We start from the raw sequence: 18,181 nt of genomic DNA, 5'->3' as shown, positions 1-18,181 counted from the left end.
ATTGGCTGATAGCAGCACTTCAGATGTCACGCATGTCTTGTGTGCATCACAGCTGACACCATGAAGCACCTGTCTGGCAATGGAACCACTGACATAGGCTACTGAGAACACTTCCCTGTCACCAGCATGTACTGCAGCAACCATGTCCTTCTGTACTTGTTGAGTAACATGGAAACTCAGGAATTTCATCAGGGGTTTCCTTGCCACGACTTGTGGACGGATTTGGTGAAGAAGCATCGGGTGCCCTGAACAATGACTGTAGGTTACACACAACAGTAGCACCATCATCCTCACAACTAGTTCCACACAGACCTCTGATAGCAAGTGCACTGATGATGTTAGTCTTCAGGGCATCTACAAACTGTCCCACAGTTGGATTATTGTTCAAACCAGACTATGAACACATAGCTTCAAATGTGCTGACAAGGTGATCACCAAATAGCTGTTGCCAGGTATTCACCACAGCACACCATTGAAAGAACATTAAAAAGGAAATTAGTGGGCTTCCTTACATGATAGACTCCTTCAGATTTGAAAATAACACACTTTACTTGAAAGGGACTGCCATTATAAAGATTTTGTATATTTCATTAAATTATTCCACATAGCAGTTGTCACCACCTTATTCTCTTATAAATCATATTACTGATAGTGTGATCTGCTTTTCAAACATTTTTAATTATCCTAAAAACATCTGACATATCCTACATAACTTGTGTATTGATAAGTTTGTATTGTAGCATCCCGTTGCACCCTTCCATTTTATTATAAATCTTATTTTACAGTCTTATGTGAAACGATTTATTAACTTTAAGTTTAAAATTTAAAACTTAAAAAGTTGCACAAACGACAGTAAAATGAGATTTATAATAAAATTGTATATTGATGTTCAGTTTCATAAGTAATGAATGATGACAATGACATTTGTTTGATCACAACTGGGTTCTTGGGACAATTACTTCAAAAATTAGCTCTCATTATTCTCGCTAGCCACTTCTCTCATAACAGAATTTGTAATATAGACTGCAGTGGTCCTTACCTGTAGCCACTACAGTGTTGTGACTTGCTGCAATGATTGATATGCCTGAGTTCCCCACCAGAAGCATTTATATTTACAGGGCTTAGGAGAAACGAGGTTTCTTTCACTGCAAAAGTTGGTGGCTGCTGTTGGTAATGGTTGCACTGCAAACATTTTAAAGAAAGTGGAAGAACCATGTGCATGGATAGGAATATGTGTTACAGGGGATGGCACCAGTGACTTGTAGGTGGTGGGAAATACAACATGAGTACAGTCTTCCTGAGGCAAGGGATTCAAGGAAGGGACAGGAGATTGTGGGCATGACTGTGTAGCAGAATCTGAGTCACATGGAACTACCACTACCCTTTCAGCTGTAGTGAAATCACTTTCCAGGAAATGTTTGCTGCACAAATATTTATTGTGCAGCATTCTAGCAGAATCAAGAGTTCCAATGGTGGTTTGATCTATTATGGGTTCTTCGAATACAATGGATGTGCTACTGGGTAATTGGTCCAGATGAAAATTCAACTTGTCTTTTTCGCGAGAGATTCTGGTTGGTTTTGTGTCATCGAGAAGAAGTTGGAGGAGTAGAGATTTGCCAGTGTTTGCTGACCCTTTAATAACGAGGCTGTTTATTTTCGGTAATGCCAATGAGTGTATAACGATGAATTTCGCGAAGAAATCAGATATGTCAATTTGGTTGGAACTGAAGAGGTCTGTAAGCCATGTGACATTAGTTGGAATGACATCGGAAGGAGAGTAGTTGTCTACGATGAGTTGGAAGTAATGCTTAGATTTTATTTGTTGTTGTTTTTCTGTGACAAAGATTTTGATTAGTGTCTTGATAATATTCTGGCTGACATAGCCCATTTGCTTGAGTAGTTGTATTTTGGTAGGCGTAGGAACTTTGTGTTGGAAGTCTTCAAATGATGTTATTTGATGTTGTTGGATGAGGTCGGAAATGAAGTCAATAGAGAATGTTCTTGTATTTATAGTTTCTTTTGAGATTTGTTTCTTCTCTTCGGTGTAGATCGAACAGGGTTCGAATGATGCAGAGTCGGTGGTATCAGAAGCAAGGCAAGCTGTGATCTGTTTGAGGATTTTCATTTGTTTACTTCCATACTTGTAGAAGTTTCTGATACCTTTATGAAAGAGATACGCCAGGAATTTGTCAAGGAAGCGGACTGGTTGTGCTGTTGTATGAGCTTCTGCAATTCCTGGGTAGCTACATCCAAGGAAGGTGAGGATGTTAGTAAGAGCTCTGTTGCTGTTGTTGGATTGGGCGATGGTGTAGATGAAGTGGATGTGGTCGCCGTGGTCAAATGCTGTGAAGGTTGGGGATCTTCCTGCTGTTGGTGGAGGGATGTTGGGGATGTTGATGTTGACTCGGACGGATGTGTGTCATGATGTGAGTAAACTGCATCCTTTGAAGTGGAGGGAGCGGGTTGGTTGTTAGGAGGGCTTGTCTCTCTTGCCTTGTTTCGAGGTGGGCTGTTAGTAGGCGAGTTCGGTCTGGAGAATCCATCTCTTCGTAATCGTTTGTGATGGACTGCTCTTGATAAATGAGTTTCACTGGTTGAAGGTTTAATATCTCAATGGTCTGAAGGAAGATTTGCTGTCTGAGTTTTCTGCTTGATGTGTTTGTTAATGATATGAAAAGTTTTTTTGTGTTGATCATGTGTCTGTGAACTTGAAAGTGTGATCTTAACTGAATTAGAGGCTCTGGGACTGCTGAGTGGTGGTGAAGGGAGTCTTATCATTTGGATCAGGGTTGGGGGTAATGGGTCTTCCACATCCTGAAACAACATCGCTATTAGGATATAATGTCGGGGTGGGAGAACTATCCTTTTGTTCTTGGGAGTTGTGAAAGTTATGAATTCCCTGCCGTCCGTTGTTTGGTTTGTCCAAGTTAGTTGAGACATTTGGCAAAGTTGAGATATTTACCTTAGAAGAGCCGTAGTTTTCTTGTGGTGGAATTTCGTAGTCTTGATAGTTGTCTTCTCGTCCAAATGTGTCCCCAGCTAGTAATCTGGATGTTACGTTGCTTCGCAGAGGTTGGAGTCTTGACACTGTGCCAAGTAGGGACAGCAGATATGACAGTTGCACTGTGATTTGTAATGAGCACAAATGCAATGCATTACTGAATGTTGATGGTGATGGTACTCTTATTTATAAAAGCAATAGTGTATCTGGAGGGGGGATGCTATGGGTCTTGCATCATTAAGTTGGAATGAAGTAATGGCAGTTACATCAACGAGAACACATCATCGACATCAATGCCAATGAAAAGAACCCGATGTTGATAAATGAGGGGTTATCGCAATGTCATAGACGCGATGTGATCAGCGCACGTGTGCGCAGCTATGGTGTCACACTATGACAGCAATTACTAATTGCCCATAGCCGCGTACACGTGCGCTGATCACATCGCGATAACCCCTCAATTATCAACATCAACATCAACTCCTTCACGTTCAACAGTCAATCTTTAGGATAAACCGAAAGGTGCAGAATATATCATAAAACAAATATCGTTTAGACGACGGTTCACGATAACCTCAAAAATTTTAGGCTCGAAAGAATTCTACGTTTCTAATTTAATTTGTCGTAGTAAGCATACTATTCATATACACAAATAATATGTTTAATATGGAGCTGTAATTTCGTTTGCAAATGTCTACTTTCGTTTCGCAACCACATCAAATCAAAATTCATACTTACCAATTTGCCTATATTGATCCACCATAACCGCATATAATTGTGGGTATTCAAATTGATTTGTTTAGGGGTCGAGACGGTCGAGACCTGCGTGAGGTTTCTTCCGCCGTGTTTCCTTTCCTCCTAGACCCACCTGATCGTACCTGATTATTAGTACGCCCGGTTTCTTCCGCTCTGAATTTCGCGCATGTTAAATGGTAGTCACGTCACGTCACTGCATAAGAGTTTGGGCATGAGAGAAAACAGTGTAACTTTGATATTGTTTTGTATCTGTCATTATTAGTAGATAATAAAAGTTAATGCCAGTACTACCTTTTAGTTCGTCGTAGGACTAGTGAGATAGTGGCAGTTTCGCTTAGAAATAAAAGTCGGAATGCTGACTGAATCCACTTTCAGTTCTAGTGAAAGTATGTTTCCTAACCGCACGCGCCCTAGGCTGATAGTGGGCTGCTGATGTCGCTGAAATGTAGGGCGATAAAGAGCAATAAAGAGGTTGCGGGTTGGGTAGTGAGAGTTGGCATACATTCGACCTGTATTCAAGACTCGAATGTGTTTATAGCTGACGTTTCAATTGAAAAGTGGCGATCCCATTATAGCTTCATACATTCCAGTGTGCATTAAATGTGAGTATTCTTGGTGACATTTCCTAATTTAATATTAACATTGGTGTAATTTTTAAGCTTTTATTGTGGCCGGAAGAACATTCAGTATAAATATAACCCATTGTAATGTAATTTGTTAAGTCTTCGATCTTATATTCGTAAGAAAATCGAATATACGCATGACCGACCAACAGATTACAGCCCTACAGTTTTCAGTCCTATGAAATATATAATATGTTACTGGTATTGTATTGATTTCAGAAATTTAAATTCTCAAGTACTGTACCGTATAAGATCCGTGGCATGCCAGAAATGAATGCAGTTCTAAAATTTGAAGTTACAAAAAAAGAACTTGTGCTTCATTACATTATTCTTATTTATATGAGTAAGGTTTGATTTTCTCAACCAGTTATTGCCCGAAAATTCCATAGCAATCAGAGACAGAGAGAGGCCCTTGAATAAATTACAGTTTTGTGTTATTTGAGTGCTGTATTGGTTTTATCAGTAGACTGACAGTCTTATACAGGTGCAGTGATTGTTAACTGTGAGACATGAAAATTATGAAGTACTGCAGTGAACATGTTGGTGTGAAGGTGACACTCTAAGACTTGTATTTGAGAGCTGTTCAGTTCAAATGTCAGCTGGGTTACTGGCTGTTCTGACTGAGGTTCTTTGTGTTTTGCCTCAGTCCCTTCAAGCCCATGACCACTTCCTTCAAAATCCTTTACAGTTAATCAGTTGTACTACTGTCCAATGCTAACATAGTCTCAAAACTGAAAGTACTATTAAATAAGCCTTGCATACTGAACTGTAATATTCCTTCCTTTTTTTGGCTGCTACTTTTCCTCCCACTAAGTATTTATTTCCCATCTGCCAGCTAGTAATGTTTCTGACTTGTATTTGGGAGGTGCCCATTTTGAATCTTACCATATTTTCAGAATGTTACTCCATTCCTTCAGGAAATCCCAGGATAGTAATTGAAATTAGACCACAGCTATATCCTTCCACATGGTACCAAATTCACTAATCAGCCTATCATTTGATGCTGTATAGTCTGAACTACCCACTGTGCCATTAAATAAATGCAAGAGAGTGTTATGATATGATATTGCTATTTGGCAGATACTGTGAATCTTAAGAATGGTACATACACATTCAAGCTCTGGAAATCTGAGGACCACTCACATTACATACACAACTTCAGACAACGGAGAGGCCACAGCAGATTTTCAGCCATGCAGTGTCACACAGAAAAGGACAGATGTCACTTACTCTACTACAAAATCCACAATTGTGAGAAGGAAAGTGATCAGTTCTTCAGAGTCGAATAGTTCATCCTCCTCCAGTCATTCATCTGGAAGCCTGAGGACTCATCCTACAGTTTATATTGTGTTTGTATCCTTGTTGCTGGATCTTCTGGCATTCACAATGATCCTGCCCCTTCTTCCATCTCTTCTTGATCATTACAGCCTTAATGACAGCCCTAAGGGCCTTTATCCATGGTTGCTAAGGAAGGTACAATATTTTCAAGAATTGGTTGGTGCCCCTGATAGGTTCAATTCTGTTCTTTTTGGGGGTAAGTAGAAGTTTATTTATGAAAATAATTTATAATTTTATGATACCCAATTTGATATCTGTATGAATATATGTAAAGTAAAGGTATCCCTGTAACAGGCCATGGAGGCCCATAGGGATGTGAGAAGTTGAGGGTCTCACATTATTTAGACCAAGGGTCTCCAAACTACAGCCCCCCCCGGGCCACATGCGGCCCGCGATGTGATTTTATCCGGCCCGCAAAAGAATTGTGCATAAATGCACCAATGAGGACTGGTAAAAAAATACTTGTGGATAGATTTCAAATTCATTAATTAAGATTGTGTTTAAAATATATCGATATTCCATATTATGTTAATATTAATGTTATTCACAATTTTACTAATTCTGGACCATATACTGCGCGGTATTTCTTCGTACTTGTTCGGCCTCGATCGGCAGTGTCACTTCGTGGCAATGTAGGTAGCGCAAGCAGTTCGTTACACAAGACTCCTTGCAGTGGTGCAGTGTAATTGTAACAGATCATCATCACCTCAATTTAATCAGATTTTAAGAATGCAAAAAGAGTTCCATCATTCACATTAATTGTTTTATTACAATATGTGATGAACATATGAGCATTTGCTGCTATTGTCTGCTGTCATTAATATACGTTAATTTATTCTCACGTACTTTGTATTTAGTTTATGAAATTCTGTGCTTTCAATAAAACTCATATACCTAGAATTATTAATTTATTATTTTATCTGGCCCGTTGAAAGTGCTGAATTACCTAATGTGGCCCACATTTTGAAAAGTTTGGAGACCCCTGATTTAGACAATCGACTAACAGATGGTGGTAAGGTTGTCAGCCTTACGCACCGGCTGCACTTTACTCCCCAGGGAAAGTATTTACTGTATTTACGCATGTATAGGCCCCGTGCATGTATAGGCCGCAGCACAATTTTCAGACAGAAATTATAGAAAAAATAATTTTCTTGGAATATTATTTCAGGAGTAGAAATTATTCCGAACTTTGGCAAAGTTATTTTTTTTTTAAATGAAGTGTGATTTCGAATATTTCGAATATAAGCAGTACCCCAGTTTTCCTCTTGAATTTTTGTCAAAAAATGTGCGGCCTATACATGCGTAAATACGGTAATTAATTCCTGGTACTCATTTGTGTTAGAGGCTTAATCGACCCCAGGGCCATAGTACAGCTGGAAGGATTAGGTCAATTGAAAAAAAAATCCACTGACCTCATCGGGATTTGAACCTGCGACCTTCCGGCTTGTAGCATAGTGCCTCAACCAACTATGCTACCGCAGTCCCGGTGAGGTCATTGGATTTTTTCAGTTGATGTAATCCTTCCAGCTGGACTATGGCCCTGGGGTCGACTCAGCATCGAACAGTAATGAGTACCAGGAATTAATTAAATAATTTTCCTGAAGACTAAAGCATGGCCGGCTCGTAAGGCTGACAACCTTACCACCATCTGTGAGCCAATTGTCTAGGTAATGTGGGACCCTCAACGTCTCTCAACCCTGTGGGCCTCCACGGCCTGTTACAGGGATACCTTTACTTTTACGTATGTATTTATGTATGTTTGTGCTCACATAGGAGTTACTTTCAGCGTCTCATGAATAGCATTAATCATGAAATGGTCTTGACAAATACAGCACAGCACAGCAGGTGAACGGTAGTTCCTATTGCTTCACCTGCCAGCAGTGCAGGTTTCATCAAAACCAATCTGTTCCCCCACTCTTAGTCACTCTCTGCCTTTAGAAGTGGTCAAATCTTCTCTTCTGCAGTGTATAAAACTCAGTTTGTTATATGATTCAGTTATTGTGTTTCTGGACACCAACACAAAATAGGATAGATATATTTTTAACAACAATGGCAGTGAAACAGTGTGTGGACATATGTGCTAGGCCTCGTGTGTGTGTGTGTGTGTGTGGAGTTATTTTAACGTTTTTTATGTCTGTCTTTACTCTCGCAGATGGTTTGTGCTGTGCTTGGTTTATGTATCCTATCTTCTGTTGATGCTGGTGTTCAAAGACAGGGACTAGCTTTGTCGATTAGGCCGAACTGAGTAGGTTCCATCTGAAAACAGAGACAGAGTCAATTCTCAGAAACATTGTGCTTTAAATAAAAAAACAGGATGGTGGATAATGTCCAGAAACATAATAATTGTATTAATACGCCATTGTCACAAACTTTTGGATTTCGTTGTATGATTGCTTGCACTATTAGAGTATATAGACCTTGAGGAAAACATTGAAATAAAGACTTTCTGTTTCACCTTAAGTGGGTGGTACCAATAAGTGTTGAGGATTTAGTGGGGTATGGTATGTGAGAATGTATAAACATGGTTCTGGAATCCAGATATGCCTGCTGTTTGAACAGGCCATCATGCTGTTGTAATGTAATATATTACTTATGATGGGGTGCTGTAGGACCACCTCTGTGGTCTAGTGGTCAGAAATCCTGGCTATAGATGCAGAGGTCCAGGTTCGATTCCTGGCACTACCACATTTTCTGAGAAGTAGTGGGTTTGGAATGGGGTCCACTCAGCCTGGTGAGGATAATTGAGGAGCTATTTTAAGGAAATAGCAGCTCCGGTCTATAAAACAGAAATTAATGGCCATGGGGATCCATTGCACTGACCACACAACACCCTCTATCTGCTAAAGTTAACACTAACTTCTCCAAAAGGCAGTGGTTGCTTGGTCAGTATAATTTGCTTGCGGACTAAAACCACAGATTTTGTGTGTGTGTGNGGGGAGTGCTATAGTTCAGGTGATCAGCACAGAGCCCTGGCTCCAGTTCAGGTGATCAGCACAGAGCCCTGGCTCCATTCCTGGATGACCCAATTTGAGATTCGTGGCATTAGAGCAGGTTTTTCTTGGGTTTTCTCCTGCTAATCATCATTTTGTTGTTGTTCCATACTCATCCATCAGTGGCCCCTGAGGTGTGTGATAGCTCTGACTAGGCAGCGCAGTGTCATATCCTGGGTCTTTAACATGGGGCTTCAACCCTGGCTCTGAACTTGGCCAGATACAGAGTGAAGCAGTTTTTTTAGTCATTCAGGGGGAAACTACATCTATATGGCCTAAGGATGACCAAGTAAATGGCTTATAACATATTAACCAGGAAAAGGTATGCTAGTGGACACAATTTATGCTTATTAACACAGCCATAAACATATTTATTTGAAACATAAGAAACAAGAATGTGTCACAAAGAAATGAAGAGTAATAATAAAGGATGGCTTAACAAAGCAAATACAAATTCTAGAATAGCTTTACAAGATGGCACTCAAATACAATAAATAATTACTGTCTCATTTTCTAGGATTTCTAGGCTCAATGTTCTCGTTTCTTCAGTTCGTGGCATCTCCTCTGGTTGGTGGTTTGTCAGATGTTTATGGACGTAAGCCAGTTATGCTTATTTGCCTTGTAAGTTCATGCCTTTCTTTGGTGAGCCTCTTAAATTCTATTCATATGTATTTAGTGATGGATGGAATTTTCTTCTCATGTGTTTGAATTTTCTTGCTATAACAGATTGGAATTGCATCTTCCTATGTTTTGTGGGCATTGTCAAAAAGTTTTGCATTGTTTGTGTTGGCAAGAATTGTTGGAGGAATCAGCAAAGGCAATGTCAGTCTCTCGATGGCCGTGATAGCCGACGTCTCGTCGTTAGCAACTAGGGGACGGGGTATGGTAAGTCGTGCCTGCTTTAGTATTCTTGGAAATGACATTGTGTAGTTCTGTAGACAGGGACAACTGTTTCAAGGGAACCTTCTGTTTCTGTCTTCAACTTAGAATTCTTCCACCATTCTTCTTTTCCTTAAAGATGGAAACAGCACCTACCAAACTGCAAAACAGTGTATTTCATGTGCCCATTATATTAACATTCATTGCTCTGAGACCTTCACATCTCATTATAGGTAATATTTAGTATATTCCTGTCAGCACAACACTTTCCAGCATGTGGAGTTCGCTATCTAGGGTGCCATGTTTCAGCACTTGTTTGCCATCTTCAGGTCTCTCGTTTTTAGTTACACACAACAATAGAGGAAGCTGTGTTTTCTGTAGATCTGGCTGAGCACCAGTAGACTGGCTGGATAGTGATCATGTGATACATGTTTACTGTAGGTCCATGTCTGTTCCGCAGCTACATAACTAAGAGTGGCAGATAAGCGGCCTCCGTAGTCTAGGGGTAACGTTCCCACCTCATGACTCAAGGTACGCGGGTTCTCAAACCCGGCGGAGGTCGTGGAATTTTTAAGGGCGGAAAAATTCAGGGAACAAGTCCTCCGGGAGGGACTTTAAGCCGTGTGTCCCGTGTCGTAGATTTACGGCACGTAAAAGAACCTCATGTCTCTAAGAGACCGCTGAGCTAAATTAGGCCCAACATTTCCCACCCAAAGTAGTATCCAATGCCTCCGGTAGATGGGGAAGTATTAGGTACCACTGCCAGAGGAGGGATGACCTCTCTGACAGAAAGGGACTAAAGTATTAGATACCACTGCCAAGTAGAGGGTAGAAACCTTGCTGGCAGAAAGGGAATAGGAACCCCTGCCAGAGGAGAGACAACCTCGCTGACAGAAAGGGACTAACTATTAGATACCACTGCCAAGTAGAGGGTAGAAACCTTGCTGGCAGAAAGGGGCTAATAGCGAGCACCAGTACCGGTAGGGGATGGAGACTGTAGAAATTAAAAGGGGGACGTACAATAGACTATCAGTCGCGGTGCATGGGGAAACCCACCCCCTCAATACTGAATCACTGAAGAGTGGAAGAATTCATTTAGGACAGTTATGAGTGAGTTGTAGTGGCAGAAGCACACAAACAAGTGGATAGCTTTAAGCTGGAGGAGTACAGCAAGCAAGCAGTAAGCTTGAGGAGCACAGAAGAGTACAAGAAGTCAGCCTGTGAAGACTTAACTTTTGATTTGGAGACTTTGTATATGGTATAGTGCAGTGATATTGTGAGTGTGATTTAGTGAGACTTTTATAGTTACTGTGTTATAAATCCATGAACACTGAAGAGATTAGCTTGGAGTGCTTTGTAGTGTGAAAATCATTAACAGTGTCATAATTAATTGTACTTAATGGGGTGTAAGGTGGGCAAGGATGGACTAGAATTGTTTGGCTGAGGATAGACATGTGGGATCTTGTGAACACAGTAATGATAAGCATGGAATATCTTGGGAAGCTGACTGATAAAAACTTCTTGAGTAGCAACTCTCCTTCATAGAGTTAGTTGGCTTCATGTTCATATTTGAAAGTGTCGAGTACACTTTGTGGTAAGTAGAGAGCTGCTGTCTTCCCTCTGCAGTGCAGTGAATGAAGAGTAAATCCAGACTAAACCTTGAAATGTTCATGAATTATGTAGTTGCCCTACTTCCTGTTGGTACAGGAAGTGTCCAATTAGTTGCAGACAGTGATTACTACATATTGTGTTTTCATATTCAGCTTTTTCTTCCTGCTCATCCTATGCAGCAGTCCTCCCAATTGACTGAAGGTGAATGTCAATTTCCTGTCCTTTATCTTTATACTAAAAAAAGACATGAATAATCAGAACATTTTGTGATAAATATTCTGTGAGATATTCCCAGAAACATGTAGATTTCCATGTAAAGTCATCACTAGAATTGTTCAATTCTAAATGAAAATCGAAATTTTTCAATAATTTTTAATGAAGTTCTCCAACATCAAATTCCATCAAAATTCACCTTCCAGTCTTTTAATTCTTTCTTGTCTGTAGACAGACGGACAGACAGATTGAGTTTACTTAGCAGTTGCTCCGTAGGATTCCAGACATGCCATAAAGGGTGTATGGATAAGCAGAAACCAGATAATCAGTGCATAGTTAATTTGGAGTATACTGTCTTTGGCAAACATTATTTTATTATTGTTAAAATTTTTGGAAGTAAGTTTTCATTCTGGTGCAGAAATGGGATGGAAATTGTGTATATTGGTAAAGAAATCGTGATATAAAATTATTTGTGACTACAGAAAGTTTGTCAGTATATTGTGCTTTAAGCAGGCAGCCTTACAGAAGAAAATTCCTGTGTGTTCAAAATCTCCACAACACTTTCATTTTGATTCCTAGTGTATATTGTAAATATAGTCTAGTAACTGTCTTTGTCACTGTTTGATGATCATGCACCTGTGAAGATGTTTTATACTGAGAACAGTAGCAAGATATAAGATTATTGTTAAACTCTTTATAAAGCATGTTCATTTGATGCTATATAATGTGACATTTTGAAAACTTTGTTAAATAAACCATGAATAAATAAATGACATATTCTGTATGAGGATAAAGATGACCGACCATCTTGTTTTCTATTCACTTTTAATCGGAGTCTTGATTTTTCTGAAGGTAAGCTGTCATAGAAGTTAACTTTCACTACCACACTATACAAAGATAATTTTGAAAAGTGCTTTATTTCTTATAATAATTACAAAACGGCAAAGCTTGAATAGTGGAAATTATTAACTTTGTCTTGAAACCATATTTAATGAGCTAGTTATTGTTATTGTCATTACTGCTTTATTTTAGAGACCTTGATGAATTGTAATATGTAAGGCATGAAATGTGCTCTGTTTCAGGCATTGGTTGGTATTGCATTTTCTGTGGGTTTCATAATTGGACCAGTCATTGGAGCCATGTTCGCCCACTGGTCACATGGACAGTCTGGAGACTGGTTTGTTGTTCCTGCACTTTTTGCCCTCTGTCTGGCATTAACTGACGTGGCATTCGTGCTGGTGTGCTTCAAAGAAACTTTACCCAAGGTGTGTCAAAAGTGGAATTTATTTGTACAGCCCTTACATCCTATAAATTATATTTTTTAAGTAGAAATATTGTTGAGGAGTGCTATCTTTGGAGGTGTGACACCATGTAGTCTGGTAGAAATTTACCAACATTTCAGAGGAGTGCCTTCATATTCAGGGTTGAAGATATTCTAAGCAAGCAGAAAGTGCTGACCATGAAGATGGATGCAGTATATTCCTCCATACATTAGTCAGCTTCTGCCAGATTACACGGCACCACATCCTGCACCCATTGTAGGCATTGTTGTGAGAATTTCATGTTCACTGGAGATAGAGCTGTACGTTACATGGGTGTTTTAAAGTATATTCATGTCATAACATTCCAGATAGTATAGTACTGTCTTCTGGGATGTACCATGCTATGTAGTGTGGTAGAAGAACACAGAAATTTGAGAGGCATCTACTTCCTCCATCTTCAGGGATGAAGCGTAAGCTGAGCAGAAACCAGCAAGACATGCTGAAGATGGAGGCTTAGACGCTGGTGTACTTCTGCTGGACTACACAACGCTGTATGCTAGAAGCTACTGTTAATACTCAACCTAGTCACTGCTGTGGGAACCTGGGATTCCATTACCTGTATGAGATTTAGTTTTCATAGCAATGAAGATGATATTGTTATCACTGTGCAGTCTGGTAGGGTGACACTGGTGCTGCCACCAGAGGTAGAACATTCCACCTAAACATTTGTACCTGTTTACTGGATTACATAATGTTACGTGGGTTCTTCTGTACATTACGGTCAGTATCTGAATTATGTAGCATCAAATGGTAGGATACTAGGTGAATGATGAATTGGAAAGAATTTCTTATGAAGTTGTCATGACCTAATCAAAGTACTATCTCAGACTTTTCCTGGAAGGCCTGAGGCTGGGATAGCTGGTGCCCTGGCTGATTCAAACCAAGCTTCTCCCAAATATGAATCTACTTCATTATTGTTATACCATCCCATTCAGATATGCAGCATCACATCACAGAAGGCCATACTTTTTATATTCTCTGCCCAGTCTTAATAATCACCAGTTATATGATGGTCATATTTACTTTGTTACTGTAGGAAAAGCGAGCTCGGTCATTGGCTGGAAGTCTGGCCCAGGCAACAGCTTACATCAGTCTGCCAGATCTCTTCCGTTTCAAGGCAGTCAAGAATATTGCACGTTCTGGTATGTCGGGTCTTAACTAAATTCAGTGATTTAAAACAAATCTGTCTGACGTTTGCAAAATGTGTACCATACACACAAGCACTCAAAGGAATGATATCACTTTTAACATTACTGTGTACTGGCTCATAATTTGTAGTTCATATGCATTTCCTGAGCAAAACTTCATACCGTAGTTTTGTAAATTTGTGATAAAGATGTTGTTAAACTGATCCCCCCCTCCCCCATTTTTCTGACATTTGTATCTTCCCTCTTTTGTTTTAAAAATGTGTTGTTTTGGAAGGTGGTTCTGCTGCCATCGTCAAAAATATGAAACTCATTGTTTTGGGTCCATTAGGTGAAGTTAATGTACGCATATCCCCAGCCTGGGAAGCCAGGTTGGACAATGTTCTTTAACCAAAAGAATTGGATGGGAAATGTCCAAAATATATGCAGTTCAGACTTTATATATTCATTTCTGTTACCATATGTTTTTTATTTACAAGAACTTGACAAAAATTGAATGTGATTTTGTTATTTATACAAAAAAATGTGTCTCATTTCAGTTTACTGAGATATCAGATAATGGTCTTCACAATTCTTTTCAGATCTTGCAGAATTGCAGCAACTTGGCTTCATATACTTTGTCTACTTGTTCCTGTATTCTGGTCTGGAGTTCACACTAACATTTCTGACACATCATACATTCAGCTATACATCAATGCAACAGGGGTGGATGTTCTTTGTGATTGGTCTCACCATGGCTGTCATGCAGGGTGGTTATGTCCGCCGGCTTCCTGAACATAAGATTAAACCTACAGCCGTATTGGTTAGTACTTTCATGACTGCATGCTCAGCTAATAGTATTTTCTTCCATAATACCAAACAGATCTCTCTGTCTTCATTTCTGTACCATGTACATTCTTGTTATTTTGTGTTCATCTGGCAAGAGGTTCATTCAGATGAAACCTGTTCCAGGATTGTTCTGGTTGAAAGAGTAGTGAAGTTATCCATGTGTTTAACTAATTCAGCACTATGCTGTGAAAGCATATGATGGAAGGGATGTATAGATCCACATATTCTTGACCACAGCACTAGTTACAGTTGAATGGTCAGCTTCATGCCCCTGCTGCTTTGCCTCCAGGGAAAGAGCCCCCACTACCCAATGTATAGGAGGCATGGTGGGTCCCAGAACCATTCAGGACAATGTGGAGAGGAGAAAATCCTGCCCCTACCAGGACTCAAACTCCAACCCCATGGTTGAAGGCGTAGAGGCTATTAAAATATACCCTGTGGGCTATGGAGCAGGACTCAATTGACTGAGCCACTCCTGTTTGCCTTAAAACACCCATTCCATTGCAAAGCTTGTGTTTGCCTGCTGGTGGTAAGCATTCAGAGTCACATGAACACCTCCCTATTTTCTAGCAGTGCCATGAGTTTAACCGTTAAATGTATGAAAATGTAACATCCCCCCCCCCTTTTTTTTTGCCTCAGGCCTAGGGGAGAACACCATAAATACTATGAAATTTACTCCATACCCTTGCCAGTATATACGTAACCATGGCTGTTTAAGTGAGGTGCAGGTATTATGGTAGAGTTTCTGGATTTGAGTGTTATTCCTTTTTTAAAATTTGACAGGTAAAGCAAACAGTGAACAGTAGCTTTACAGTAGGAAGAAAACCTACACGTCTCAAATGTAACTTGTTAATTAATTATTGGAGTGAGAAATATCTTGCACGAAGGTTTAAGTGAAATATGAAACACATTTTCCCCTAAGCCTGAAAGTTCTGAGGAAGTCAAAGAAAAGTGAGCAGATACATCAGAATTGTTAGCATGTGCATATATTTCCTAACTATATATCTGTTTTTCAGGGTCTTTTGCTTATAGTTCCTTCTTTCATCTTCGTGGGTCTGGCATCTTCGCCCATACTGCTCTATGTCGGACTCCTGTTTTTTGCAATATGTAAGTATAGGTCTGTAGCTCTTTTAGTTGTCCATTAGTATTGTTCACTAAATATTAGAATTTTCACATGGAGGAAATCGAAGTGGGTTTAAACATTGCTGGAAGATATTTCCATACTTTGGCCTCTCTTTCATGTACAATGATATTTGTTTTTTCTTTCTTGTGTAAAGGTAAATTTCGTTTTGAAAGAATTCTGAGGAAAAACTTCAGTGGTAGGGAGACAATGCATAAAAACAAAACTAACTCATGAATCAGATTTGTTCTTGCAAGCTGATAGTTGATGAGATAATAAATTCCCCACTTTTTATGTAAACCAAAAGTTTATTATTCGTGTTCACTACAACCCTCCATTTGACCATATCCCAAGCCAGCTGAATCTCTCCACACTTCCCATCCCATTTCTTTTAAGATCCGCTTATCATCTTGACTATGACCATTCTCCAAAGCTGTATTCTCCCTGTCAGATTTCCTAAAATTGTGTACACATTTCTTGTCACTGTAGTACATGCCACAATTTGCACCAATCTCATCCTCTTGGATTAGCTCAGTATATATATATATGAATTTCCTCATTACTCTGTTTTCTCCATTTTTCATTTCTTCCTCTCTTGTAGGTGCATTCTTCAGAGCACTTTGTTTTTGGTTTTAAAAAACATGCTTATTATGGATTCATGTATCCATGACCTATTCTTTCACAGTTCTGTTTTACAATTTATGAAATGTCAGTCATTTGAACTTTGTAACTAACCTGTATGAACTATATCTTGTTTCAGCCACAGCAATGGTTGTACCATGTATGATGACTCTGGTTTCAAAGCTCGGCTCACATGACCAGAAAGGGACTGTGATGGGTATTTTTAGATCACTTGGAGCATTAGCCCGAGCTCTTGGGCCGATAGTTGCAAGTATAGGTATGTTGTAGTTGACAGTACAATTTGCCGTGTGATAGTTATATTTTATTTCTATTTTATCATCTCACTATTTTGACATGGTTGTACTAGTAAAGAGAAAGTTGTTTTATGCTTCCCTACATGACATGAAAACGTATGGGGGAGTGGAGGTGTGGATACAAGCATCTCTAACCTCTGCATTAGATGGGGGTGAATGATTAGGTTTGATGCCCTGGTTCATTTACCCCCAGGGAAGGAGCCCTCTGCAGCTATTCTGTAGAAGACTGGGTGAGCCCCAAAGCTGGCCAAAATGCTGTGAAGTAAAGAGGAATCTCTTGCTTCTCCCAGGTGTCAAATCCCAGTTCGTTTGTCACTTAATCCATAACCTAGTCACTATACTGACTGAGCTATCCAAGCGCTTAATTGTAGTGAAAACAACGAAATTGGCACAGAGAAGTATGATGGAACTTTGACATAACTGTATTCTAAGGGGCACACTAGTGTAATTGGTTGAAGCACTGTGTCACAAGCCGGAAGGTCATGGATTCCATTCCCAATGCAGTCATTGGATTTTTCAATTGACCAAATCCTTCCAGCCCCACTATGACCCTGGACTCAACTCAGGCTCTGACAGAAATGAGTACCAGGAATCTTCCTGGGGGTAATGGGCGGCCGGCCGGCCGGCACGTAAGGCTGACAACCTCACTGCCATCAGTTAGCCAGTTATCTAGAAGTGGGATCCTCAACATCTCACAATCCTATGGTTCTCCACAGCTTGTTGCAGGGACAGCTTTACCTTAACGTTTTTGCTGTATCCTAACGTTTTTCATCCAAGAGGATGTTTTTTTCTTTAAATCTTCTGGTGTTTAAGGGGCTGACATTCATGTTATAAATTGGGAATAAAGAAATTAGTATTGAAATAATGCAACACAGCTTGCAAAGGGTAACCCAGTCACTTCCTGATTTAAATATTTTCACAGCAATGGAAGCTTAATCCTTGAAGCCATGTGTTCCTGCTCTTCGAAAATATGAGGCAGAACCGCTGTGAATATCTGAATGCAATACAGGCACATGTATGGGTGATTACATAGAGTGACTAGAGGCCATTGTAAGACTATAAAGCCATGGAAACGTCTGTGACTGTACCATGACTGCAGAAATCAGCTCACTTATTTGAGAAGAAGCAATTGAGATATTTTCTGAATGTTTTGCTTAAAAATGGATTTTCGCTTCTTTTTATCTGTATTTTTAAATTTCTAGTTAACAATTTACATAAAGAGATGTTAGCTCAACTTGTTTCCAAACATGTTTAAATTGCTGTTCCATACCTGTGATTTTGCTGTTTGTTCAGGCTTGTAGTTTGTTATTCATGGCGATATTTTGAAATTTAATGACTTCTGGATAAAGCCTCCAAAATGGTCTCTTCCATACCTGCTTCTTGTCTCTACCATGCTTGTTATATGTTACATCCATTTCAT

At 39.6% G+C, this 18,181-nt stretch overlaps 2 protein-coding genes and 1 long non-coding RNA gene across 3 annotated transcripts in view; 1 reads left to right on the top strand and 2 right to left on the bottom strand.

The window, feature by feature from the left end:
* Positions 1-3,830, bottom strand: part of LOC111866717 — an 8,636-nt gene extending 4,806 nt beyond the window's left edge. Inside the window, exons 1-2 of the long non-coding RNA XR_002843197.2 lie at positions 3,740-3,830; positions 2,963-3,123 (exon numbers count right to left, since the gene is read on the bottom strand). This is a non-coding gene — a long non-coding RNA (uncharacterized LOC111866717). The remainder of the gene's footprint in view (positions 1-2,962; positions 3,124-3,739) is intronic.
* LOC111866715 lies at positions 39-2,955 on the bottom strand. Its single transcript, XM_023855925.2, has 2 exons — positions 1,376-2,955; positions 39-1,084 (listed from the first exon to the last, which is right to left on the bottom strand). The coding sequence occupies exons 1-2, from the start codon at positions 2,123-2,125 to the stop codon at positions 1,049-1,051; spliced, it is 786 nt and encodes a 261-aa protein (XP_023711693.1). The 5' UTR covers positions 2,126-2,955; the 3' UTR covers positions 39-1,048.
* A 107-nt stretch (positions 3,831-3,937) lies between the features above and the next one.
* Positions 3,938-18,181, top strand: part of LOC111866713 (major facilitator superfamily domain-containing protein 10) — a 17,956-nt gene continuing 3,712 nt past the window's right edge. The window contains exons 1-9 of the mRNA XM_023855918.2: positions 3,938-4,359; positions 5,461-5,914; positions 9,226-9,329; positions 9,435-9,593; positions 12,494-12,676; positions 13,770-13,875; positions 14,460-14,680; positions 15,723-15,813; positions 16,587-16,724. Coding sequence (XP_023711686.1) covers positions 5,479-5,914; positions 9,226-9,329; positions 9,435-9,593; positions 12,494-12,676; positions 13,770-13,875; positions 14,460-14,680; positions 15,723-15,813; positions 16,587-16,724 — 1,438 coding nt within the window. The 5' untranslated portion in view covers positions 3,938-4,359; positions 5,461-5,478. The remainder of the gene's footprint in view (positions 4,360-5,460; positions 5,915-9,225; positions 9,330-9,434; positions 9,594-12,493; positions 12,677-13,769; positions 13,876-14,459; positions 14,681-15,722; positions 15,814-16,586; positions 16,725-18,181) is intronic.

Source organism: Cryptotermes secundus, unplaced genomic scaffold (assembly GCF_002891405.2).
Source record: "Cryptotermes secundus unplaced genomic scaffold, Csec_1.0 scaffold66, whole genome shotgun sequence".
Lineage (NCBI taxonomy): Eukaryota > Metazoa > Arthropoda > Insecta > Blattodea > Kalotermitidae > Cryptotermes > Cryptotermes secundus.
Note: the sequence above shows the minus strand (reverse complement) of the source record. Positions and strands in the feature narration are given on the sequence as shown.

Excerpts from the sequence above, each read along its gene's own strand:
- LOC111866715 (XM_023855925.2), bottom strand. The coding sequence starts at position 2,125 with ATGAAAATCCTCAAACAGATCACAGCTTGCCTTGCTTCTGATACCACC. Across the intron at positions 1,085-1,375 it reads CTACAGCTGAAAGGGTAGTG|GCATATCAATCATTGCAGCA; the intron begins GTAGTTCCATGT and ends TGGGGAACTCAG.